The following is a 27,383-nucleotide window of genomic DNA, read 5'->3' on the forward strand; positions in this document are numbered from 1 at the left end:
CCCCATTCCTCTCTCTAAACATGTCGAGTGAGGATTAAAAGCCAGAAGTGAAGTAGTGGCATGGGGATAGAGAAGGAACTGGAATATATGGGAAGTAAAACCAATAGGACTAAACTATTAGTGAAGAGAGTGGCTTTTGGCCTTCCTCTCAAAGTTATGGTGAATTTAAAGAGGGTTGGGAGTGAAAACAATTTAGTTTTATTTTATTTATTTATTTTTTAAATGTTTTTATTTAAAAAAAATTTTATTGATACTTTACAGAGAGGAGGAAGGGAGAGAGATAGAGAGCTAGAAACGTCGATGAGAGAGAAACATCAACCAGCTGCCAATGTATGATACATGCCCTTTGCCGGAATCAAACCTGGGACCTTTCAGTACGCAGACCGACGCTCTACCACCGAGCCAAACTGGTTTCGGCCAATTTAGTTTTAGATTAATCCACTTAAGTTACTTATTAGTTCCAGGTGATCATTGACTATGGTTCTGAAACTTGGGAAAGAGCTGGGTGGGAGAACAAAATTGAAGGTAGTGCATCCTTCGTTGGGCTGTTCTCATTTAAAGATTTGGATATAAGAAACTATGGGAGGAGTGGTAAACTTTCAATGATCTAATTTTGAAAAAATATATATTTTATAAATTACAGATGCATACTTTTTGCGCTCTGAATTTTCATTTAACATTTCAACTAAGTGCTGGAGCAATGGGTTCCAATCCTTATTCTGTTATGGGTATGTATATGTATATGACCTCAGGCACTTCAGAATCACCCCCACACAGAGTATGAGACTTGGTTGGAAGTTTGTAAGGAGGACATTCCAAGAAAAAAGAAGTGTGCTGAAGACCACCCACCCTGTTTATCGGAATTCCAACTTGGTGCCCCTAATTATTCCTTGATCTTTCCAAACAAGTCTGTGCATGTGCAGACCCCTGGGTGTTTACGGGAATCCGTATGCTTAATCTTTGGGTGTCCTTGCTTAAAGGACACTGCAGACACAGGTGTCCTCCCAATATTACCCTGCAGACTGTATCTAAAAGATAGACTTTATCTCAAACTGCTGCTACAATAAAAGCCTAATGAGGCAGGCAATTGAGGCTGCCTGGTTCTTTTAGCCAGGCAGTCCCTTAGCCCTCTCTTTCACTGCACGTGTGTTGGGAGTAATCCATCCATTTGTTGCCCAGGATCTGCTGGTCAACCCTGGCAACAAAGGACTCAATGTTGCTTAGAAGCTATACACATATTTATACATATTACTACAGTGCACATGCTTGCAATTTTTAATGGCTCTAGTGGTCTAGGGTTATATCTTATAGTGAAAGACAGAGCCATGAGAATATCAGAAAGTACATCTGCAGGCACATATGCAAGTGCATTGGTATCATAAGATACAGTCAAATAATAAAATCTAATAGCCTTAAAGTTTTAAAGACCAAGTAAAAAGTTTAGCAAAAATCCCTAGTATTTAGATTTGCATAAAACAGATCCTCAGAATTCAAATTTAGATCAGAAACATGCCTTCAGGAATGATGGGAAAGAAATGCAATTAGCTTTTAACAGTAAATTATCAAAATATGTTAATCGTTAAAACACAACATTGTAGGTGTCCTACATTTAGTTACTCTTGCTTTGTTTAATTTGCTTGCCAGATTAACCTTCCTTCCTTTTTAAACTTTTCTAATGGCCTCTGCAGATCTCTTGTAGTGAAGTTTTCTGCTTTCTAGTATACATAACACTTCTATTCTCTACAACTTGGTTGTATAATGCTTAGTTGTTTGCTCCTAGTTTGTCCCAATATATAATTACATAATTAGGTATTAGATAAGTAGACTCATCTTAATGAAAACTAAGTTATACCCCAGTAGTAATGAGCATGCCTAGCACCCAGATCTTGATTTCTAAACAGATGTCCATTAAAAAGAGCCAGGAATCCCTGGAGAAATGGTTATAAATGGGGCAATGAATGTGCAAGGTGAATCTGAGATATCTTCTGTCAGAAGGCAATGAAGTGCCCAAAGATGGGAGAGGGAATGTCAAAGCAAGGACGTAAGAGCTACCTGAAGGGTTCAAACTGGGCAAACTTGGGATAATTTGAGCATTAGAAAAATGATCACAATTTATCATAATATATTGAACCATTTGTCAGCACTGTCAACTCTTTAATATGACAATTTGTAATTAAAGGAAAGGAATTGAGCATGACCTTGCCTCAAGTGTAGCCCAGCTGATGAAGGTTCACTCTTATAGAATGTCAGTCAATAAATGTAGAAATAATAGAAAAATCACTGATTTCAAGACACGAATCTTCATTATTGGATACTGAAACCACCAGGTGAGTTTGTGGCTACACAGGCTATCCATAATCTGCCAAGGTCTCAGTCCACAGAAAAACATACTTTTACAGTGGGAAGATAAGGTGGTTATAACTGAGTGATCAAATTTTGCATCACTGATAGTGAGGCAAATAGGTATTAATATGACTTTGATATAATATGACATACATCTGTGAAGTGTTAATGTTAAAAATGTTTAACCTAAATACATCAAGCCTTTGGCCCCAATTGCTGATTTACAGAAACTACAGCAACAAGATAAGCAAACCACAGATCTGTTGACTTGATAAACAATCTGGTTGTAAAACAATAGTTAAATCCTGAATGTGAAATTCTAAAACTGACCGGGTCCATTAAAAAAAGTCCTGGAAAAAAAATCAAAGTTGGGAGACTGTTTTATAAAGATGAAACAAACATTACAATAAAATGTAGTGTGTGAGATTTGACTGAACAGGAAAAATTTAAACATGGATTAAACATTTGGTATTAGGAAATTACTCTTCATTTCTTGAGATATATAATAATATTGTGATTATAAAAAAGAAAAAGACTCATTTTTTATGAGATGCATTAATAGGGGTGAAATGTCATGTCTTTTATTTTTCAAAAAAATATGGCAAAATGTGAATTTTAAAATCTAAGTGACAGATGTAATTTATTCCTCTTTAACTTTCAGGAAATTTATTCCTTTAACAAATTTGAATTTCATGTATCAGGAAATATTCTTGGTATGACCTAATGTCTTTCAGTATATTTGAATGTCTTTATAATAAAAAGTTGTGGGAAATAAAACACTTGTATTATATTTAGGCCAGACAACTGTAAAAGTGGGAAAAATACACAAAGATTTAGGATTCTCCACTATTATTTTTTGATTATTTTATAAGGGCATCAATGGTTTCAGTGTTATCAATGGAAGACCTTTATAAATGCATTATTTATGCAAAACACATAAAAGTAGTAAGTACAAATTAATGCAAAGAAAGACGCTATGGATTATAATACTCCACACATTCCTTCCAGGAGAAAAATGGTGTGTAAGGTATAAAGTGGCATTATAAAAAATTGCATATGAAGTACAATGGTTATTTTTAATCTAATCACTGGCATAAGCATAATTTGAGTATTATACAACCTGGAGATAATCTATAATTTATGAAAGGCAATTCCATAACATCAGGGTAATGAATGACAAGCAAGGAAAAGCAACAACTTCTTGAAGAAAACACTCAACAAGAAAGCCTTGAAGATGTCTTTGCTTCTGCACTTTTTTGTAGGATGTATATATAGTCATGTCCAAATGAAGCCACATGGGTCAACACATGTTTAAATTGATATTTGTGGTGCCAGAATTTGTTTTTCTTAATCTAGCTCAGGAAAACTTCCTGTGCAAATATGTCTGATAGTTTCTTAGGACATATTAGCAATCCCCATTATCGATATCTTCAGATTCGGTTTCTTCATTTTTAAGTAGTTCTTAACCAACCAATGACCAATATTTAAAACTTTCTTTTCATGTATGTACAAAAAATTATGCCAATTTCACTCCATCAGTAAAGTCTACCTTTTTACTCATCTACTTATTAATTCAACTAACAGATATTGACCATCTACTATACGCAAGGCACTGAAGAAACAAGATGAAATCTCAGCTCTCAGAATATGGTCTAATATTTTGACAGTGGAATGCTGTGGATATAAAATGCAATGGTATTTTTGCCTATTGCTATTTGCATTTCTGACAGTTTTCCTTTTATATTGTTTAGGACTCTGCTCCATTATTGTTTAAAGATTACTGCATCAATGCTTTTTTCAATGAATTTCCCTCCTAAATTTGAAGAGTATACTTATATGAAGGAAAATGAATTCTAACTATTCCTTCAAAATCAATAATTTTTACTTTCTTCTTACAAACAGGATGAATTTTGTTTTTTATTCAATCCGTTTTTTCCCTAAGGTAAACCACCTAACAGTTCATGTTAACTTACCTATATGTTCACTTTCCCCAACTGTTGTCTTCATGATTTTTTTCCTGACTCCACTTTCTGCACTGAACTCATATCCATTTCCCATTACTTATTTTCCCTCACATTAGATTTTATTACTTCCTTGCTTTAGGATATGTAGTCAACGTTGCCAACCCATTTTAGGTTTCTTATGCTCATCCTATAATGTACTAGTTAAGCTCATGTCCTTACTTTAATCTTTCATCAGTTTAGAAAGCTTTTGGTTGCTTCATTTAGCAGTGAATTGCAGCAAAGTACTGCAAGAAGCCCTGAAAGGATCCAATTTAAGAAGTTGGGCCCTGAACACAGTAGGCACTCAAAAAACATGTATTTCAAGTTAAGAAATGGACTTTCCACAGTAAAACATCACAGAGTACCCTTAAGCTATAAAATTAGGAGGCAGGTAAAAAAAAAAAAAAAAAAAAAAAAAAAAAAAAAAAAGGAACAATAGCCTTTTTTTTTTTTTTTCCTCTCTCTCTTTTTTTTCTACAGGATGACAGATGTTAAAAACAGTGAAACTTAGGCTGTTTTAAAGATTAACTTAAGCTTGGGTGTTTAATTTTTGTCTTTAACTAAATTGAATTTGTACATGCCTAAGGGTTATATATATACACATTAGTTTTCTATCCTATCATCTTTCACTAAGGTTCTCTTTTTTAAATATTTAAGTATTTAAGGAAAAGTATAATTAAACAGTGGTCACTTAGAAATCTTTAAGATTCTTTAAAATTTCTCCCCCAAACATGGCAGTTATGGCATAATAAGGGAAGACCTTTTACATATTTAAGGCTTCAAAGCTGGGAAGAACTAAAAGCCCACTAAAACAGCTTTTCTATTATCCCAGGACTACTTTCTTCTGTGAGATCTCTGCTTGATGGAAGCTTTCACAAATTACATTCACAAGGCTTCATTAAAAAGTACTTAAAATACAGTAAGAGTTGGTGAGTTACAGATTTCTGAATACTCTTACTTTCACAGGGTTTCTTTCTGGAATAAATCAAGTAAAGGTTAAGAAGTGAAGGAAGGTTGAGCATCAATCTACGAACCAGGTCACTGTTGAATTCCTGGTCCGAGAACATGCCTGGGTTTTGGGCTGGATCCCCAGTAGGGGGTGTGCAGGAGGCAGCCAATCCATGAAGTTTCTCTCGTATTGATGCTCCTATCTCTATCCCTGTCCCTCCTTCTCTAAAAAATCAGTTAAAAAAAAAGTTTTCTTCTTAAATTTCACATTACATTTAAATAGATTATATCCACATTACCAATTGATACTTTTGCTCAGTGGCATGTAACATATATTGCACTTCTTTTGAATGTGTTAACACAGAGAGAGTACAAAATAAAATTTAAATGATTAAGTTGTAATACCTAAAGTCTTCATATCCATTATTTACGATGTTTGGCACCTGTATGAACACGCTGATGCTGAATAAGGTTTGTACTTTGAGTGAAGGCTTTACCACATATACGGCATCCATACGGCTTCTCTCCTGTGTGAATTCTCTGGTGTTGAATAAGGCATGTTCTCTGGCTAAAATCTTTATCACACTCATTACATTTATAAGGTCTTTCTCCAGTATGAGTTCTATGATGTTGATTAAGTGATGAGGAATAAATAAAAGCTTTCCCACATTCATTACATTTATAGGGTTTCTCTCCAGTATGAATCCTATGATGTTGAGTAAGATTTGCACCCTGTCTATATGCTTTCCCACATATGTTGCATTTAAAGGGTTTTTCTCCATTATGAATCCTCTGATGTTGAGTAAGGTGTACACTCTGGCTGAATGCTTTCCCACACACTGTGCATTTATATGGTTTCTCTCCAGTATGTGTTCTATAATGTTGAGTAAGGTTTGCACTCTGGCTGAAGGCTTTTCCACATATTTTACATATATAGGCTTTCTCTCCAGTGTGAGTAGTTTGATGTTGAATAAGAGTTGAGGAATGAGCAAAGGCTTTTCCACATTCATTACATTTATAACACTTCTCTCCAGAATGAATTCTTTGATGTCGAATAAGGTACGTACTTTGACTAAATACTTTCCAACACTCATTGCATTTATATGGTTTCTTTCCAGTATGTATTTTTTGATGTTGAAGAAGGTGTGTACTCTGACTGAAAGTTTTCCCACATTCGTTGCATATATAAGGTTTTTCTCCAGTATGAACTCTCTGATGATTAATCAGTGATGAACTGTGGCTGAAGGTCTTACCACACTCCAAGCATTTATATGGTTTCTCTCCAGTATGTGTCCTTTGATGTATAGTAAGGTGTGCACGCTGACTAAAGTCTTTCCCACAGTCATCACACTTATATGGTTTCTCTCCTGTATGAATTCTCTGATGTATAGTAAGGTGTGCTCGTTGGCTGAAGGCTTTACCACATTGGTGGCATTCATATGGTTTTTCTCCAGTATGCATTCTCTGATGTGCAATAAGGGATGAGAGGTGCCTAAACGCTTTCCCACATTCTTCACATTCATATGATTTCTCTTTGGTATGGGTACTTTGGTGTTTCACATAGGATGGGTATTTCCTAAACTTTTTCCCACACACATTACATTTATAAGGCTTTTCTCCAGGATAAAATTTCCTGTGTAAAATACCATATGAGATATGATTGAAGGTTGCCGTGTTTTCATCATATGTATATGTCTTATTATCTGAATGGGTATCAAACTGTATAATTAAGTTTGAATGTTTTTCAAAATCATTTCCATATATATCGTATTTACTAAGATACTCTTCTGTAGAATCATCATCTTGTGAAAAAACTGACTTCAAACTGAAATTTCTTTCACTAGTGGGAATTTTCATGAAGGTATCTGGTGATTGCCTCTCTAATCTGTCACCATAGTCATAAGGTTCTTCCAATTTGATGGTCTGGGTTCCATCTGTTCTGAATCCAGTAACATTTTTAACTGGATTACAATCTTGGGCTTCTGTTTCCCATCCTGCAATAAAAAGAATATAAAAAGGAAACTGCCAAAATAGAAGCAATACAATGAATGTGAATAAAATGCTTAATAAAGCCATGGCTCAGACAACCTCATAGGGTGGTCCTTAAGAATAAAAGGGCAGAAAAACAGAAGACAAAACTGAAAATGGAGAGGCTCCTCATTATTCAACATGGGCATAGAATAAATAAAATAGGTTAGGTCAGGTGACAGAGCTAAGAGAAGTGAATACAGTGGATAACATTGTGTAGGATAACTTTGGATGGCTTTGTGTGATTATAACTAGAGGCTCAGTGCATGGGATTTGTGCATTGGTGGGGGGTGTGGCCTGCAGGGGTCAGCCCGCTGTGAGAACGCCCCTCATCCCAGTTAGCAGAGTGGCTTTGGACCCACTGGACCCTCTCTCTGAGCGGCTGTTCCCGCTGCACTGGGGAAGCAGCTGCTCATCCTGGTCAGCTGAGTGGTGCTCCCACTGTGGTTGCACCCTGACCACAGGGGGCAGCTCCTGCACTCAGCGTCTGCCCCCTGGTGGTCAGTGTGTGTCATAGCGACTAGTCATTCAGCTGCCTGGTCAATTTGCATATTAGGGTTTTATTATATAGGATTATCTAATTTATATAATTAGTGCATAAAGTGGACATGCTATCATAACTCCTCCTAATCTACTCTGCACAATCGTACATATTATCAAAACAATTGTATGGTGCTTTTCATACTTAAATATGTCTACTAACTCTCCTACAGCCTAAAACAACAGCTCTCAAAAGTACAGTTCTCAGCCCTGGCCAGGTAGCTCAGCTGGTTGGAGCATTGTCTTATACGCCAGGGTAGTGGGTTTGATCCCTGGTCAGGGTACATTCAAGACTTACTCAATAAATGCACGAATGGATCCGAAAGCAAATCAATGTCTGTCTCTTTCTAAAATCAGTAAGAAATAATAATAAAAATCTTAAAAAGTACAGCCCCTAAGCTGGAGGCTGAGCATCACTGTCACCTGGGAAATGTTAAATTACTGCGCCCCATCCAGGCATCCTGAATGAGAAACTTAGGAAGTGAGGCTGAACAATCTGGTTTTTTTTTTTTTTTTTTTTTTTTTTTTTTTAAGCAGCCTACCAGGCTGTTTTGATGCACATTAAAGTTTGAGAATCAGTGGCATAAAGGTTAAAAGTTAGAGAGAAAAAACTTCAAAATACCTCCAATTTGGCATGTGGTTCCAAACTATTCAAACCTTTTCTACTCTACTGTATATTCTATCACACTTCATATTCAGCTTAACTTAAAGTTCAAAGTTATTCACATAATTTAAAACTACTTCCTCATAATCTTCTATAGATGCTATGCAATTTCAAACTCTATGCCTTCTCTTATGATACCTATTCCATCTATTAAAAAAGCTTGTTTTCTCTCCTTCTTAGAGTTCTTAAGTACAGATTAGGCTGACTCATTTAAAATTGTCTTCCACTGGCTAGGTGGCTCAGTTGGTTGGAGCATCGTCCTGTACACCAAAAGTTTGTGGCTTTGATTCTGATCAGGGCACATACCTAGGCTGCAGGTTTGATCTCAGATTGAGGTGCATATGGGAGGCAACCAACCAATGTGTGTCTCTCTTTCCTTGCCTCTCTCTCTAAAAAACGAATAAAAACATATCATCAGGTGAGGAAAAAAAACCCCACATATAAAATTGTCTTTTTTGTAGGTCAATATGGTTGAATATCAGCAGTTTCATATGGCTCAACCTAATATAATGTGGGGACATGAAAAAACTTGGCCTTACATTAAAAAAAATAGCCGGGACCGGTTTGGCTCAATGGATAGAGCGTCGGCTTGGGGACTGAAGGGTCCTGGGTTCGATTCCGGTCAAGGGCATGTACCTTGGTTGCGGGCATATCCCCAGTAGGGGGTGTGCAAGAGGCAGCTGATCGATGACTCTCCCCCATCGATGTTTCTAACTCTCTATCTCTCTCCCTCTCTCTCTGTATAAAAATCAATAAAATATTTAAAAAAATAAGTAAAAAATAAAATATATATATGTGTAATTGATTTTTCTTTTACATAGAGGGAGAGGGATAGTGAGTTAGAAACATTGATGAGAGAGAAACATCGACCAGCTGCCTCCTGCATACCCCCCACCGAGAATGTGCCCACAACCAAGGTAGATGCCCTTAACCAGAATCAAACCAGGCACCTTTCAGTCCCCAGACTGACGCTCTATCCACTGAGCCAAACCGGTTTCGGCTGGCCTTACATTTTTATTTCACAATTTTGTGTGTTACTTATATTTCCAACCTAGTTGTTTACTCTGGAACTAACTTATGCTTCTTTTACATTTTCTTCAAAAAATGACCCAAGACTGGACATGGTAGCCACTCACCTGAACTGATAAGACAGTAACTTGTAAAAAGGTACACAAACACAAAAAACATACAAACAAACAAAAAACTCTGATCCCAACCAAATCTGTCTGCAAAGCAATAAAATATGTATAGGCATAGCTTGGAGATATTGTGGGTCTGGTTCCACGCCACTGCAATAAAGCAAATGTCACAATAAAGTGAGTCACATGAATTTTTTGTTTTCTCAATGCATATAAAAGTTATGTTTATATTATACTGTAGCCTATTAGTGTGCAATATCCGATGTCTAAAAAATGTACCTATCTTAGTTAAAAAACAACATATTGTTAAAAAATGCTAAGCATCATCTGAACCTTCAGAAAGTTGTTATCTTTTTGCTGGTGGAGGGTCTTAACTTCAATTTGTAAAATATTCAGTATCTGTGAAGTGCAATAAAGTGAAGCACAAAAGTGAGGTATGTCTGTATTTGTTGATGTCTATTATGTTTCCATTATGAGAGTTTAAAACAGATTTAAGTTACAGTATCTTTCTCCTTTGAGATCAGATGGGAAACATATAACTCACAGACATTAAGAATTATTTAATGAAATAATTAAATATGGAATTTATAATGTAGCAAAAATAATACTAAATATTTCAGAAACTTTCTAAGATGCATATCAAAGTATAATAACCACAAATATATTCATTCAATGGAATAAACCATTAAAAAAGGAGTAGCATAGGGGATAATGGAGAATTGATAACTGATAAAAGTAATTAGGTAGGTCTATGTACATTAATACACTTGATCTTAGCCAAAAGGCCGAGAAGCGATATGTACATTAATATAAAATGATGTACAGGACGTATTATTAAGTGAAAACAAAATAGGTAGGTATATAACAGTATGTAGAGCAAGAATCTACCTATGTAAAGATGTTACATATCTTATAAATAAAAAATACGCACATATATTTATACACATTATGCACTATAGTGATAATCTAAGGGAAAAAGTCTTAGTAATGGGTGAGAGGAGAGAGATTTTATTTGGCTTTCTTGTGCTGGTTGAATTTACAAACTATTTTTATTATTTTGATTTCAATTAAAAAATCAGAGTTGATACTAGAAAATGGTTAGGACTAATCTATACTAATAAAAGGGTAATATGCAAATTGGTCAGGACACCCTCACAGTAATGACTGAACAGCAGGCTGTGGGGGTGACCAGGCTGGCAGGGGAGTTAGTGAGAGATGACCAAATGACTGAACAGCAGGCTACATGGGGCGATGAGGCCAGGAGGGTGGTTAGTGAGAGACGACCAAATGATTAAATAGCAGGCTGCATGGGGCAACCAGGCTGGCAGGGGGGGCAGTTGAGGGTGATCAGGCTGGGGGGGGGAGGGAGGGAACAGTTGGGGGTGACCTGGCTAGCAGGAAGGCCAGCAGTTAGAAGTCAGTGGTCCCGGATTGTTAGAGGGGTCCCAGATTGTTAGAGGGATCCCGGATTGTTAGAGGGATCCTGGATTGTTTGTTAGAAGGATCCCGGATTGTTAGAGGGGTCCCGGATTGTTAGAAGGATCCCGGAGTGTTAGTTAGAGGGGTCCCGGATTGTTAGAGGGATCCTGGATTGTTTGTTAGAAGGATCCCGGATTGTTAGAGGGGTCCCGGATTGTTAGAAGGATCCCGGAGTGTTAGTTAGAGGGGTCCCGGATTGTTAGAGGGATCCTGGATTGTTTGTTAGAAGGATCCCGGATTGTTAGAGGGGTCCCGGATTGTTAGAGGGGTCCCAGATTGTTAGAGGGGTCCCGGATTGTTAGAGGGGTCCCGGATTGTTAGTTAGAGGGGTCCCGGATTGTTAGTTAGAGGGGTCCCGGATTGTTAGAGGGGTCCCGGATTGTTAGAGGGGTCCTGGATTGTTAGTTAGAGGGGTCCCGGATTGTTAGTTAGAGGGGTCCCGGATTGTTAGTTAGAGGGGTCCCGGATTGTTAGTTAGAGGGGTCCCGGATTGTTTGTTAGAGGGGTCCCGGATTGTTAGTTAGAGGGGTCCCGGATTGTTAGAGGGGTCCCGGATTGTTAGTTAGAGGGGTCCCGGATTGTTAGTTAGAGGGGTCCCGGATTGTTAGTTAGAGGGGTCCCGGATTGTTAGAGGGGTCCCGGATTGTTTGTTAGAGGGGTCCCGGATTGTTAGAGGGATCCTGGATTGTTTGTTAGAAGGATCCCGGATTGTTTGTTAGAGGGGTCCTGGATTGTTAGAAGGATCCCGGATTGTTAGAGGGGTCCCGGATTAGAGAAGATACTGGCTGGGCTGAGGGGACCACAACCCCACCCCCTGCCCGTTCACAAATTTCGTGCACTGGACCTCTAGTGTTAAATAAAAAAAGCAGTATCATAACTAGCACGAAAACTCAGAGACAAATATTACCAGAATGCTAACAATAAAATTATAGATTTTTAAAAGTGTTTTCTAATATTTAATAAATTGGCTAAGCCTTTCATTGTTTAGCACTAGAAATGTAGTTCTATTACTTTTATAGAAAAAAATTCAAAACAACTTCTTCAAAATAGATTTGTTACTTTTCCCCCACTCCCAAAAGGAACAAAATGAGAATGTTAATGGACTGTGTAGGTAAATACTTGAGTGTGCAAACATGTACATATACACAACACAATGAGATAATACCAGAAGCTGAGTTTAAGTTCTATGTAATCAGAATTCGTCTATGATAGACTATTTCATATACCTGAAAAAGAAATACTAAAGGTTATAATTAACAAGCTTAAAGTAACAAGTCTGAAAGATGACCATGATGAAATTGCTACTCTAAAGCATACATTTTTAAATCAATCAATTTATTGGAAGTTCAGAACTTGAGATAATTAAGCAGAGCTTAAAGATGTGTATATAACTAACCAGAATGAATTGATTACAAGTAATAAATACCGTATCTACTGGTCAATAGGGCCAAACAATGGTACAGCTCCAGTAGAAGAGATCAGTGTTGACTCAGGTAATCAAAGGAAAGCTTTGGGGATGGAAAGAGGCATGATTTGAGTTGAACCTTAAAGAATGTCTAGGTCCTGTGTGTGTGGGGAAAACCTATAAAAGTTCTGAGATAAGACTGGCCTTTGAAGACCAATAAATACTACTACTCTATTTGTGAGTTATCAAAGTGTCCATTTCCTCAAATATGACTGATTAGATATACTAACCAAAGGTTCAACTTATATCACTAAGAAAGTAAGAAAAACAATATCTTCAGAAGCCAAAAATCAAGTGAAGACAAGAAGATAGGAAATCAGCAAGAGCTCAAGTTGACTGCTTGTGACAGATCCTCAAACCTGTTGATGACCCTTAAGATTCTACTTTGAGGGTGCAAGGGACTCAGGGACCAGAATAAAGAGACTAAGACTCAATCCTAAACTTTAGGAGGGAAGGTTGAAAGGAGTTTATACACTTTGTATTATGCTCTGTATAAGGACAGGCTAGAAAACAAGCAAAAACAAGACAAAACAAAACTTCACCTCTACAAGATACAAAAAGGAATTTGCCTTTTTCAGTCTTGGTGTTTTTGGCAGGAGAAAACTGTCCTCTCAATACATGACCATAAACTTCTCTCTTTTGTGGCTTTACAACCCTAATTTATGCTACATGAATAATCTAAAAGACCATGCTGAGAAGTCAAGTTAAAGTGCTTCCAGAGGGACAGTGTCACTCAAAAGTCTATCCTAACTCTAGTTCAGGCTTATTTCCATTATGCCGTATGTCTTCTCATTGTTTAGAGTCTGTTGAAATCATTCCCCAAAGAATTTAGTGTGCTACAGGTATATTTTATGTCATTCTACCAAGGCAAATAAAACCATAAATTATGAGAACAAGCTTTCAATTAGTGTGACCCTTAAAATACCTAATGACCACATAAAGTAAAAAACAAACAAACAAAAAACCAGATAAAGTTTAAAAAAGTGAATCAAGTCATTCTAAGGTAGTGTCACTATTGTTTAATTTTCTGTAATGCTGTAGTCCAGCGTCAATATTGGTAGACACACTAGAAGTCAGTGCCTTAAAAAAACAGGAAAGTAAAATGCAAACAGAATATACAGTGATTCTTTAGTCATACTAGTATTTATGATTTCTGCAAAGAGAAACATAGGAAGGACAAACCAGAAACAAATAAACATGTTTAACTACATGAAGTGGATGGAACAGGGCAGAAGAGATGAGAGTGTGTATCTTTCTTTAAAATTATTTATTTATTTATTTATTTATTTAACCTTTTATTGACTTTATTGGGGTGACACTAGAGAGTGTACACCTTTCCACATAGTTTTGAGTTCTGAACCATGTTAAAGTTTTTATATACTAAAAAATGTACAGTTTAAGAAAAAACAAAACAAGAAACACTAAAACTGAGCACAAACAGAATCAAACAAACTTAGCTGTATATGTTATGACTAGGTGCCCAGTGCACGAATTTGTGCACATTGAAAGAAAATTAATGAGAATATTTTAGTATCGTTATTCGCCCTTTCTCTATAATAAAAGTGTCAACCAAATTCACGATTGACAATGACAGATGGAAACACATGCGTGTGATTGGTGCCAGCAAGAGTTTTATACATATTGTGCATGTGTGAGTCAACTTAGCCTTTTATATACCTAGAATAAACTTGCTTAACTACACTGCTTTCTGATTTAGCTAAACTTTTTCCAGCCCACAACTTCTCTTTCAGGTAATTGTCAGCAACACAGCAGTAAATATCAACATGAAGATTATTATTGTAGATCACTCAGTGAGAACAAAGGGTAAAATATGTAACTGCAGCAGTGTTTGACTATATTCTGCGCAGTGAAAAATCTGAAGTCATTTTCAAGGTCCACCATTTCTTAGTTCTTTTCAGTCGGGTCAAGTTCAAAGCTTTCTAAATCTCAGTTTTTTGGCTACTGAAAAGAAAATAGGATTCCACCAAGTCTCCTATCTACCTACTCCAGGACTTCTGTGAGGATCAATGAGATGAAGCATGGGAAAAAGCCCCATAGACATTTGGTTACAGTGTGAAATGTCTGCACATGGCTATAAAGCAAGTTGTGTTCTTGGGCTGAAGAAACTACAAGGAGGCTAGTTGCTAGGGAGAGGAAGCCGGGTGTTGCTACTTGACATCATTACCAGATGGACAATTAGCATATTAGCTTTTTATATATATAGATAGATAGGAGGAATAATTCAAGTAACTTTTTTTTTTTTTTACAGAGAGGAAGAGAGAGGGAGAGTTAGAAACATCGATGAGAGAGAAACATCGACCAGCTGCCTCTTGCACACCCCCCATTGGGGATGTGCCCGCAACCAAGATACATGCCCTTGACTGGAATCGAACCTGGGACCCTTCAGTCCACAGGCCGATGCTCTATCCACTGAGCCAAACCGGTTTCAACTAATTCAAGTAACTTTTGAACCAAGTGTTCTGTATAGTCTCAGTGGAATATATATATAAGGACAAAAAAGACTTTGAAGAAACTCTGAACCTAGACAGTTTGTTATTATATGATACTGATATTCCCAAAACCATTTTTGTGTTTATTATGATACAGCAAGTGGGTAAATATACTGATGTTGTTGGGAACCAGGTTATTCATTGTATGGGAAAGGAAATACACAATGAAATATGGAAAATACAAAATGGAATTAGAGTTATCAGTATAAATTCATGAGAATAAAAAACAAACCCCTGAAACTACATACATAATACATATACATATCTACTGAACAGATTGAGAAGCAATGATACCTCATCGTAATGAGTACACATATTGCCCAAATCCTAGTTTGTAAGCACTATTTTCAGTTCCTTAGAGAAATTATAGGTCTAAGGTAGGCCCAAGGTAACATAAAGAATATCTTGTGCCAGAAAGCAAGGAAATGCTCAAGGATTAGTGGTGATATCTGAAAAGGACACTAGTTTGAAAGGCTCCCATTGAAGTGGTCCAAGATGGTGATGTTGGAAGATCCTGAACTCACCTTAACCAAACTATCAACAATAATGAGATAAAATTACATTATGTATCTGTTGAGGAAATGCAATGAGAAGTCCATACCCATAAAGTATTCTTGGCAAAATTGTCTAATCAGAATCGTGAGGAATATTCAAACAAATGTAGGTTATTAAAAAACAAACAAACCTGGCCTGGATTCTTAAAAAAAAGTTAGCATCATGAAAGATTAAAGGAAAAGGAAGGGAGGAAGGGAGGGAGGAAAGAAAGGCTGGGGCACAGTTCTAGACTGGGATTAAGGGCCTGGGCAGTTTGGCTTGAACTAGAAGGTGACAGTTCGATTCCTGGTCAGGGCATGTCCCTGGGTTGTGGCCTTGATCCTCAGTAGTGGGTATGTCAGAGGCAGCCAATCTCGATGATTCTCTCATCACTGATGCTTCTCTCTCCCTCTCCCTTTCTCTGACATCAATAAAAAACATATTAAAAAAAATAAGATAAGATAAAAGGGACTAAAGCATTGATAACCAAATGGAACATGAGATTCCTGACTAGATCCTAGATCGGGGAGAAAAACATCTATAAATTATATTTTGGGACAGATAGAGAAATCTAAGTATTTGACTATCAATTAGATAAGATTATTATTTAAATATTAAATATTTGGAGACAATGGTATTGTACTTATGTAGAATGTCCATGTTATTAGAAGATATATCTTGAAACATTTAGGGGTGAGATATGATACTTGCAACTAACTTTCAAATGGTTCACTGTAAAAATAAAGTATATGTGCACATGTAAAGAGATAAAGCAGCCCTGGCCAATGTGCTCCATGGTTAGAGCATCAGCTCCCACACGAAAAGGTCGCAGGTTCCATTCCTAGTCACGGGCATGTGTATGGGTAGCAGGTTCATCCCCAGCCTAGTCAGGGAGTGTGTGGGAAGCAACCAATTGATGTGTCTCTCTCACATGGATGTTTTTTATCTTTCCATGCTTCTCCCCCCGACCCCGCTTCTACTCTCTCTAAAAAATCAATAAGGCAGCTTGGCTCGTGTGGCTCAGTGGTTGAATGTCAACCCATAAACCAGAAGGTCACGGTTCGATTCCTGGTTAGGACACATGTCCAGGTTGCAGGCTCAATCCCTGGGGAACGCTAGCACAATGAAAGCCTCAATCCCTGAGGCAGCCAATCGATAATTCTCTTTCATCATTGATGTTTCCAAATCTCTCCCTTCATCTCTCTGAAAACAATAAAAAATAAGGCAAAAGTGGCTGAATGATGATAAATGTTGATTCCAGATAAAAAAATATATAGGTATTCAATGTATTGTTCCTACAACTTTACTGGGTTGAAACCTTTCAAAATAAAGTTGTGAAGGAAGGAAGGAATGGGAACCACCAAAAAGGCTATCAACAGGGAACAGGTTCAATAAAATATGAGAGACACAATAAAATTTGATGCAGGTATTTAAGCTCTTTACATACCCATTTGGAACAATTATCAAGCTGTGCTTTTAAGTAGTAAAAGCAAAGTACATTACTATGTGTACAGTATGTTACCATTTATATTAGAAAATGGAGAAAAATATTTTCATACTAACTTCATATGCAAACAAACCAAAATAAATGCCTTAAAGAATAAACTAAAAATGAATAACAGTGGTTGTGTGTTAGGGAGATGTAGAAACTGGGTCAATGTGGTACACAAGTGCGAGATTTTTGTTTGGCTTTGTATAAAATTTTAAAATGGCCCTGGCTGGGTAGCTCAGTTGATTAGAGCATCATCCCAATATGCCAAGGTTGAGGTTTCGATCCCTTTTCAGGGCACATATAAGAATCAACTGATAAATGCATGAATAAGTGGAACAATAAATTAATGTTTCTCTCTTTCTCTCTTCTCTCTCTCTAAAAATCAATAAATTGAAAAATATATTTTATATATTAAAAATATTATGATCTTGTGAATAAATTGTCTTCTCAAATACTTAGAAAATAAAAAATAAACGAACGAGTTAGGAAAGTAGAGGCAGGGGGCTATAAAGTTTTGTTTCATTTTATAAATAAAATAAACTCAAATAGAAGGTCTGAAACTTAAGACTTCAGAAGACATTTATGCATGCTTAAGTGAGAGGGAGGGAACATTGGCACAATGAAAGCCTCAGACAAAGGCTAAGGGATGGGACTCAGGGTCATGGGGAAGGATACATGAGACATAAGGGGATATGAGATGTCTGAAAAATCTTTTCCTCCAGATGGTCTCTGCAAGAAAGTGTTCTTGAGACTGGATGTCTTTGTGGAAAGTGACTTGGCCACATTTAAAAATACATCTCACCACACTCAGGGTAATATAGTCTAAGTGTAGAGATTCTCATCCATCACTGATTCTCTCACCTGGAGTAGGGCCTTCTAATATTTCTTTCATCACCATCCATGGTTCTTCCAATATAGGAATCACAGTTGGTCTGTACACTGTAAGTCCTGTTCAAGGGGAATATAATGAGTTTTATCCTGGGTATAAACATTTGTTCAAATTTTGTTACCTGATTTCTCCAAATGGATAGACCCCTACAGGAAAACAGTAGTTCATGGATGTGTCCTTGTGCTTTTCAGAGCGAGGCACCTTGAAGGATATGTGCTTAGGGATCATGGGGGAAGGAGATCTTAGGCGAAGTAGGGTATGAGCAAGGCACAGCACTGGGTGGCAGCCCCGTGACACTGCACATCAGTTTTCAATGATCTTCTACTCAGAAACCTTTCCCTTGGGATAAGGACTAGAACATAGCCATTTCTGTGCCCAAATGCAATGAGCACAACTGATCTCTAGGCCTCCATTCTTAGCAAAGTCCTTTACAGGTCCAACCCATTTTTAATAATGGAGGGGGAAAAAGATACTCTGGTGGCTATGCAGGGGCAGGATGGGTGGAGATGTTGCTTACCTAGAGAAACCATGTTCCAGTAGTTCTGTAACGTTACAGTCTTGTACAATTCCTTCTGCACAGGACGCATTAGCTCCCAGTCCTCCTGGGTGATATCCACAGCCACATCTCTGAATGTCACCGATTCCTAAAACATCAAATATAATTAACTTGGTTCAGGAAAGTGATAGTGATAATACCAGGTAGGTGTGCGGTGGAGAGAAATCAGAATCTTGAGCTTCAGTAGGGCCCTAAAAGTTTTCTAGTCAAAACTTTCACCCAATGTATGGATGAACATACCTGAATGGCTATAAAGGGAAGCTTGAAAATACTTTTAGTTTGGAATTATCATTTTTCAATTGCCACTAATGCATACATTGGTGGCTTCATCTTAAAGAAGAAAGAGTTTTAAACACAGATGACACAGAATTCAATGGTTTTGCTCTTCAAGCTCTGCCTTAAGAAAAAGTTCAGTGAAACTTTGATATTCTGTGTGCTCTATGCTGAGATGCAGAGCCCTCTCCGTCTTCACCACAGTTTAACTGCCTACATTTAGATACATTTCACATCTCTTTGGTTAAAAAAATTCGAGTACACTTACATGGTTTTCAAATAAACTATGTTTCTTTAAAAACTTATATTGGGATTTTGAAATCATATTAAGTTTATAAGTTAGGGAGAACTTTTTTTACAATATTCACGGCTTCTTTCACATCCTATAGAATGATACAGAACATGAAGGTATTGCAAAATTTATACTCTGCTTAAATATCTATTTTAAATTTGAAAGGGGGGAGTAATAATGTGAATGTAATATTTTATTTCATTTTATCATCTATATAATTTTTATGTATAAAAATGATTAATTTTTGCATGCAATTTACTCTAGCAGTCACTTCACTCAAATTTTTATTATTGGTTTTAATAGTTTTTCCCTTGATTTTCTTCTATTTTTTCAGATAAACATTCATATTGCCTATAAATAATTTTATAATGGTTACCAATTGCAGAAATCTATGTTTTTACAGTAAATCTTTCTCTTAAAATGGGCTGAGTTGTTCTTCCTTAAAATAAAATAGACTAATGATCAAAAGTACCTCCATATAATACATTGCCTTTAACCACTTGTTCACGAGAAAAAATATCAGTAACTATTGTTCATCCTACTGTGATCTTATTGATTACTTACAATATAAGGTAACAAGTCTCATAATATCTAATCCTCATAGAGGAATATTTTATTTATTAGAGTCAAATAACTCAAGCTGAATGGTTAAGTATCTTTCCTCAACTTACAAGTCAATGGTAGAACCAGGAACCAAACCTAGATCCATCTGGCTATGCAGGTCAATCCCTTAACCTCAACGCCATTCTATTGCCTTAAAGAACAAAGTGAGCAAAAGCATCCCTATTTCCTACACAGGCATTCATCTTCCTTAACAGGCCAGCATGGCTGAAAGAGAAAAACAGGCTTACGTCCTTGATTGGGTTTTTGGGGTCACAGAAGTTAGAAGGACAGGAAAGAAAAAGTTAGGAGGACAGGAAAGAAAGACTATGAAGACTTTTTAAAATCACAGAAGAAACTAAAACTCACTTTGGTCACCAAGTCATTTAGCCACCCAGCCTGGAAAGCATGTTTTCCTTTGGGGTCTTCCTCTGGGATCTCTTGGGGAAAGGCAGAGTTTGGAGGAGCAGCTAGGGAAGAGAAAGAGACCATGCTGGAGATAAGTCCTATTTGAATTGCCAAATAGATGCCTATATTATCTTTCCCTCCCTCCCTCCCTCCCTTCCATTTTTTTTTTTTTTTTTATAGATGCCTATATTTCCTTAAAGTGAGAAGTCACAAGGAAAGCAAAAACAGCACCCCTATTTAAAAAAAAATCAGTAGGAAGAAGCAAGGACTTGTCCTAAGACTTCGGTGCAGGCTTTAAGAACAAGTCTGCCCTGGCACTGTTAAGTATATATACACTAAATTCACAATTTTCTACTAAATCCTCATGTGATGTAAATTTTGTGAGTTGTATCTTCACTTAATAAGCAAATGTTATCTGGACCTTTTTCTACCTATTTAGAAGTGTTACTGTAAAACCCAATTCAAAAAGCAAATGATTTATTGGCAGAATGGTTCAGACCTCTGCAGGTACACTTCCTGAGGGCTCACAAGGGGGAAATCTGGTTGTGTCTGATCACTGTTTTATGACACATCTCCTCTGGGTTTAGAGAATGTGTCTGTGGTTTCAAGAAATCTGAAGGGGAATAGCATGAAGAATGAGGATCATGTTCAAGCCTGTTCTCACCCCCTCACTGACCTTCCGTCTCCCCATTTCATTAACAGGCTGCTCTATGATGTGCTTGTTGTCTTCTTTAACCATCCAGGACTCCTCCCCTCTTTGCTCTATAATTCTCACCTTCATCTTCTAGAATCTTAGTCAAATCCTCCACCAGGGTCACTACTTCCTCGCTGCTCTCTGGGTACTGGGACTTTACCCACGTCCTAACCTCCCCAGGCAGGATGGTCAGGAATTGCTCCAGCACCAGCAGGTCCAGGATTTGTTCCTTTGAGTGAATCTCAGGTCTCAGCCACTTCAGGCAGCGCTCTCGGAGTTGATTCAATGCTTTTCGAGGGCCAGCCAAGTCTGGGTATGGAAAATTCCTAAAATTCTGTCGACAGGTCTCAGTGTCACGCCGGAGTCTTGAAGCAAGGCTTTCCTTTTCGGCATGGCTGGGCCCACTCTGAGCCTTGTCTGGCTTCCACATTAGAAAGAGTTGGGAGCGGGAAGAACTGGTCATCCTCTTGCTCGGGGCTGACATTGCTGGGGGTTCAATCTGGCAATATCCTTTATTTTGTGAGCCAACTGCTTGAAGTCTCATGCTAGAGCCACAAGGACATTATATGTAGGGCTGCTGCCGCCAGAGGCACAACAGTCAATGTAGAGTTATCAGCCTTAGTTACAAATTCTGAGCCTACTTGCAGGGATGGTTAAAGAACCCTAAAACACAAAAATAGACCACAAATTCAAGAATTCCTGGTGCTCCCTCCTATACACATACACAAACAGAAATAGACTATCCAGTGTGCACAGAAAGAAACATACAGACTTCCTCATGGCCAGTGCGCTCAGTGGCTGGAGAGCACCGCAGGGTCAAGGATTCCATTCCCGTCAAAGGCATGTACCTAGGTTTGTTCCCATGCCTGATTGGCACGTGTGGGAGGCATCCAATCAATGTGTCTCTCTCACATGGATGTCCCCTCCCCCCTTCCTTCCATTCTCTAAAAATCAATGAAACTATTATCCTCAGGTGAGGACTAATAGCAACAAAAACCACACCACAACCTCCGTCCCAGGCCCCCTCCACCCCCAAGCCATACAGACTTTACCTTGGTTTACTTTCTTTCTATCTTTAGACTTCTAATAAAGGGCGAGCCATTTACCTGCCTTTGCATATGAATTCCGGCCTATTGCTTTTCATTGACCCCTGGGGGGACCAACCGCGTGGACTGGAAAAAAGAAGAGGTTGGTGTGATCTGAAGCCCTTACATGCTTCTAAAGCAGACAATTCCTTCTGAACACACCGAAACCAGGATGGCGGTAGAAAACCCCAACAGGCCTGACCGGGAGAAGAACCCTAACACCTGTCCAGGCTCCAGCTCGGAGCCTCCTCAACCACAGCCCCGTCACCAAGGCCAGATGTTTACAAGGTCCTGCCCAGCAGATGTGCTGACCTTGCCGCCTGTCGCCTCCCCTTTCCAGAGGTCTCCGAGCTCCTTCAGCCGGAGGCCCCCGGTAGCAGCATTTACCCCGTGCCCACCCCCCGCAGGCCGCCAGCACGGGCGTCCGTGACATCATTACCTGTCGCCGGGACGGAGAGGCCGGAGGCCCCGGCACAGTGGCGGCCGGCGGGGCCCTGGCGGCGGGCTCGGCCCCGCGCTGCAGAGCGGCCTCTGGCTCCGCCACTGCCCTCCCCGGAGAGCGCGGGCGTCTCGGCCTGGGACGCGCGTCCCACCCCCGTCCCGAGAGGCCCGGCCGGGAACCCGCGGCGCCTCGGGTCCCCGAGACCTCGCCTGGGCGCCACTGCGCATGAGCGCGAGGCCGCCGCTACGTGCCCGCTGAGCCAATCGGAGGCCGTGCCCCGGCTCGCCGCGGACTTGTCGCCATGGCAACCTCCTCCGGCCTAGCCCCGCGACTTGCCGGTTAGCCTTCCGGGTAGCGAAGGGACCTCACTCCAGGCTGCCCTGGTCAGAGGCGGGGCGACGGGAGGTGCAGGGGCGCCCCGCTGCTGCGGGGGAGGAAGCGCGCGGACGGGAGGGTCGGAGCCCCGCGGATTAGCCAGAGTAAACCGGCGCCTGAGTTCCCGGAAGGGTGGCGAGAGGAGTGCGGGTCTAAAGGTGAAAAGCCCAATGCTGGCTGGGGCTCCCTGTAAGCGGACACTCACTGGTAAAGGTTCTGAGTACCTCCTCAGGAATCTGATTCTGAGACTCCCAGATTGTAAAAAACAACAATCTCCGAAAGCATGCTGTTTACAAGAGACTCAAAACATACACAAAGTGCTCGAAAAGAAAAAGATAGAAAAACATAGCCCAGGTGTTCCTGTTACCTAATGCTGTTTTGGCAAACCACTGCCGAACTCAGTGGTTTTAAAGGACAAGCATTATTGTGGTTCACGAATTTGGAAGGGGAACCCCGGGCGTGGCTCTCCTTCGCAGCACTGTCTGGGGCCCCAGTGGAGGCGATTGGCGGCGGGGGGAGGTCCACTTCCAAGAAGGCTTCCTTACCCTCATGTCTTGTGCGTGGGCTGAGGTGGCCTACGGATGAACGCAGCTTGGATTTGACCTGAGTGCCTTCTTGTGGCCTTGCCAGCACGAAGTGCAAAGGTGGTTGGGCTGCTCACATGATGGCCCTGAGCAGTCTTCTAGTGAACCAAGAGAGAGGCTCCCTTGGAAGTCTCATAGCATCACTTCCATCACACTCCCAGTCAAACCAGTTACAAGTCTATGCAGAATCAAGCAGAGGTGGATGTAGACCCCAACTCTTGATGGGAGGGGTGTCAGAGAGTCCTAAAGTTTCCACACCAGGCAAATGCGTCAACTTGGCTAGGCTACAGTCTCCCACTGTTCAGCCACATTTTAATCTGGCAGCCAGTTTACTGGCGGTGAGGGCTCTGTCACCTAAGGTTGGTGCAGTGCTAAGAGTGCATGTGAGGCTGCAGTAGCATGATTGTTAAAACTGTCCCTGGTGCAGAATGTGCATGGGGCACTGATGGAAGGGAATGCACTTGGGGATGCCATATCTCAAATCTTTGTGAGATTGGGCAGGTAGCCATCTTAAGGACTATGGAACGAATGGCTCTTACTGAGAACTATTGACAAGGAAAGGCTGAGAGGGTGGTTAATTACCAATTTAAGGAAAAGTGTAGAGCTCCTTGAAGCCGGATGATAAAATGTAAGAGCCGCATAACTTCAGATAAGGTTGAATCCTCAACTCCAGAAAGCTTGCATTGCTGAGATCAGACCTGCTTAGAAAAGAGTAGAACCCTGAGACGCAGGATGGGAATGTTTGGATTAATGTAGGCTAACATCTCAAAACACCAATCCCTCTAAATTCTCTGGGCCTGCAAAAGTGGCCCACTTGAATTGATACAGAGGTCTCTACTTTACAATAAAACCTGTTCCCCTCTCACAATCTACTCTTTGCTCCCCTCCTGGTCACTACCAATAACTAGGGTCAAGTCACCACAGAACCCACTAGGAAAAATGTGGGGCCTAATAAGGGAGGAAAAGAACTATTCCTGGCTGGGTAGTTCATTTGGAAAAACACTGTCCTGATACATTGAGATTGCAGGTTCCATCCCTGGTCAGAGCACATCAAGAAGCAACCAATGACTGCATACATAAAGGAAACAACAAATGATGTTTCTCTCTCTCTTGCTCTAAAATCAATAAAAAAAGCACTATTCTCTGAAGTTACTGCAGACTCTTGCCACGCTGTCTGTAGGAACTAGAAGAGTATATGGGTCTGGATTCTGGGGATGCTGGATCAAGGAGGGCAGAACCCTATAGTTGAGTACTGGCAAGGTTATTGAAAATGATATATTTGATATGTTTATAGTCCTGTGATAAGGGTGTAAACATTCTGGAGAGGATGCCAGGAGATGGTGCTATGTATTGCTAGGACCCTTGGAGGCTTGGAAAAATAGATGGAAGCAGAAATGCCAGAATTGCTTGACAAATGATAAAAGAAGGGTTTTGCAAGGCTCAGAGACATAAGTACCAAGAACAGGCGGAGTATATTAGGTTTGAAAATGAATCAGAATATATAGAGCTGGAAGGCTTGGGAGACCTTCTATTGGTATAGAATGTGCTAATGGGAGGGGGCACCAGTATCCCTGAAAAGTTCAGTGGTGGCTGTCCTCTGCAGGCTGAGGCTGACAGTAGGGGCTTTGTTACAGAACTGGGCTTTATGAGGGTGGCACTTAACCTTCAGAAACAGGTGAGCTCAATCAACATAATGAGCAGTAAGATCAAAATGGGAGTGGCATGGGAAAGTAGGGGAAATACTTAACCTTCAGAAAGCTATGGAGACAAAGAACAAGGTGTCCACAGGCACAACATATGGGCACAACCTGGGTGGTGCACAATCTATACCATCAGATGAAACAAAGGGTGAGTGAGTGATTAAGGTTGAGGCTATTCACTGTTCTCAAAACAGCCTGGCACTGGCACAAGAACAGACATATAGATCAATGGAATAGAATTGAGAATCCAGATATCAACCCAAATCACTATGCTCAATTAATATTTGACAAAGGAGGCACGAATATACAATGGAGTCAAGACAGTTTCTTCAATAAATGGTGTTGGGAAAATTGGGCAGACACATGCAAAAGAATGAAACTAGATCACCAACTTACACAAACACAAAAATAAACTCAAAATGGATACAGGACTTAAACATCAGACGGGAAACCATAAAAATACTAGAAGCATCCACAGGCTGCAAAATCTCAGACGTATGCCAAAAGAACTTCTTCACTGATACTACCCCTAGGGCAATGGAAGCTAAAGAGAAAATAAACAAATGGGACTACATCAAAATAAAAAGCTTTTTTACAGCAAAAGAAACCATCAACAAAACAACAAGAAAGCCCATGGTGTGGGAGAACATATTTGCAAATAACACCACTGATAAAGGTTTAATCTCCAACATCTATAGACAGCTGATACAACTAAATAAAAGGAAGGTGAATGATCCAATTAAGAAATGGGCAATGGACCTAAATAGAATATTTTCAAAAGAAGACTGAAGGAAGGCCAAAAGGCACATGAAAACATGCTCAAAGTCACTAATTGTCCGAGAGATGCAAATCAAGACAACAATGCGGTACTATCTCACACCTGTCAGAATGGCCAACATCAACAAATCAACAAACGACAAGTGTTGGCGAGGTTGTGGAGAAAAAGGAACCCTCGTGCACTGCTGGTGGGAATGCAGACTGGTGCAACCACTGTGGAGAACAGTGTGGAATTTCCTCAAAAAACTGAAAATGGATCTCCCATTTGATCCAGTAATCCCACTTCTAGGAATATATCCCAAGAAACTAGAAACACCAATCAGAAAGGATATATGCACACTTATGTTCATAGCAGCACAATCTACAATAGCCAGAATTTGGAAACAGCCTAGGTGCCCGTCAGCAGATGATTGTATCCAAAAACTATGGTACATCTACACAATGGAATACTATGCTGCCATAAAAAGGAAGGAATTCTCATTTGCAGGAACCTGGATGGAATTGGAGAACATCATGCTGAGTGAAATAAGCCAATCAATGAAAAAGAAACACCACATGACCTCACTCATTTGTGGATAATAAAGATCATTATAAACTGATGAACCAAAAGATAGATACAGAGACAGTAAAACAACAAGCAGATTGTCAAATTTCAGCGGGGAGGGGAGGAGGATCTGGGGGAGATAATAGATCAACTGAAGGACTTGTATCCATGCATATAAGTACAACCAATGGACATAAAACTCTGGGGAGGGAGGGGATGTGTGGGAGGGAGGGTGGGGGGAAAATCAATAAAATATGTAAAAATAAATAAATGTTTAAAAAATAAAAATAAAATAAAATAAAATTATAGAATAAAAAAAAAAAAGGTTGAGGCTATTAAAATGTCATATTCTTTTGCCCCATTTACAGACCTCAGGCAGTTTTCAGACCCATAACCCATTGACTAAAGGAGCCAAATTATCAGAAGGAAGGCCCTTGCAACACCACATCAAACATGTAGTGATGATTTTCCAGTCCTCCCCCGAAGGAACCTACCATTACATTGGGAAAAGAGGAGTACCCACATGTGTCAAGGCTATATTTAAGGACTTGAGGCATCATGTTGACCTCTATGATAGAATGGAGGAACATGGGAGCCTGTCTAATGGCAGGTCAATAGGGTTCAGTGTCCCATCAAGTGGTAGTTTCCCAAGACTTTGAATGCACAATCAGAATAAATGTAGTTGTAGTTGGCAAGTCAAATTGGTTTCTTAGCCTGTAGGGTAAAAACTGTCAAAATGGGTAAGGTCAAGTGGAATGCTGTGAAACTGCCTCCCTACTTCATCCTTGGTCAAGATGTAAATTAAAAGTGAGCATCACATCCTAGAGGGAATGGTAGAGATTCATGTCTCTCTCTCTTTTTATAAATATACTAGAGGCCCGTTGCATGAAGATTCGTGCATTAGGCCTTCTTTCCCCTGGCTGCCAGCACCGGTTTTCCGCTGGCACCCAGGGCCCAGGCCTCTTCAGTCTTCAGTCTTCAGTCTTCGCTCCATGCCTCCATAAACAACTTAACCCAAC

General features: G+C 39.5%; 1 protein-coding gene across 2 annotated transcripts; it reads right to left on the reverse strand.

Moving 5' to 3' along the window:
* Positions 1-658: 658 nt before the first annotated feature.
* ZNF287 (zinc finger protein 287) lies at positions 659-22,632 on the reverse strand. Of its 2 annotated transcripts, none has more exons than XM_045572350.1 (6): positions 22,382-22,632; positions 20,939-21,402; positions 20,125-20,225; positions 18,552-18,678; positions 18,007-18,093; positions 659-7,288 (listed from the first exon to the last, which is right to left on the reverse strand). In XM_045572350.1, the coding sequence occupies exons 1-6, from the start codon at positions 22,609-22,611 to the stop codon at positions 5,718-5,720; spliced, it is 2,580 nt and encodes an 859-aa protein (XP_045428306.1). In that variant the 5' UTR covers positions 22,612-22,632; the 3' UTR covers positions 659-5,717. The 2 variants fall into 2 exon arrangements, with proteins under 2 accessions (XP_045428306.1, XP_036268467.1); XM_036412574.2 differs by having other exon boundaries at positions 20,939-21,520; positions 22,382-22,510.
* Positions 22,633-27,383: the final 4,751 nt, after the last annotated feature.

This window comes from Pipistrellus kuhlii, unplaced genomic scaffold, assembly GCF_014108245.1.
Source record: "Pipistrellus kuhlii isolate mPipKuh1 unplaced genomic scaffold, mPipKuh1.p scaffold_m20_p_45, whole genome shotgun sequence".
In the NCBI taxonomy this organism is placed as follows: Eukaryota; Metazoa; Chordata; class Mammalia; order Chiroptera; family Vespertilionidae; genus Pipistrellus; species Pipistrellus kuhlii.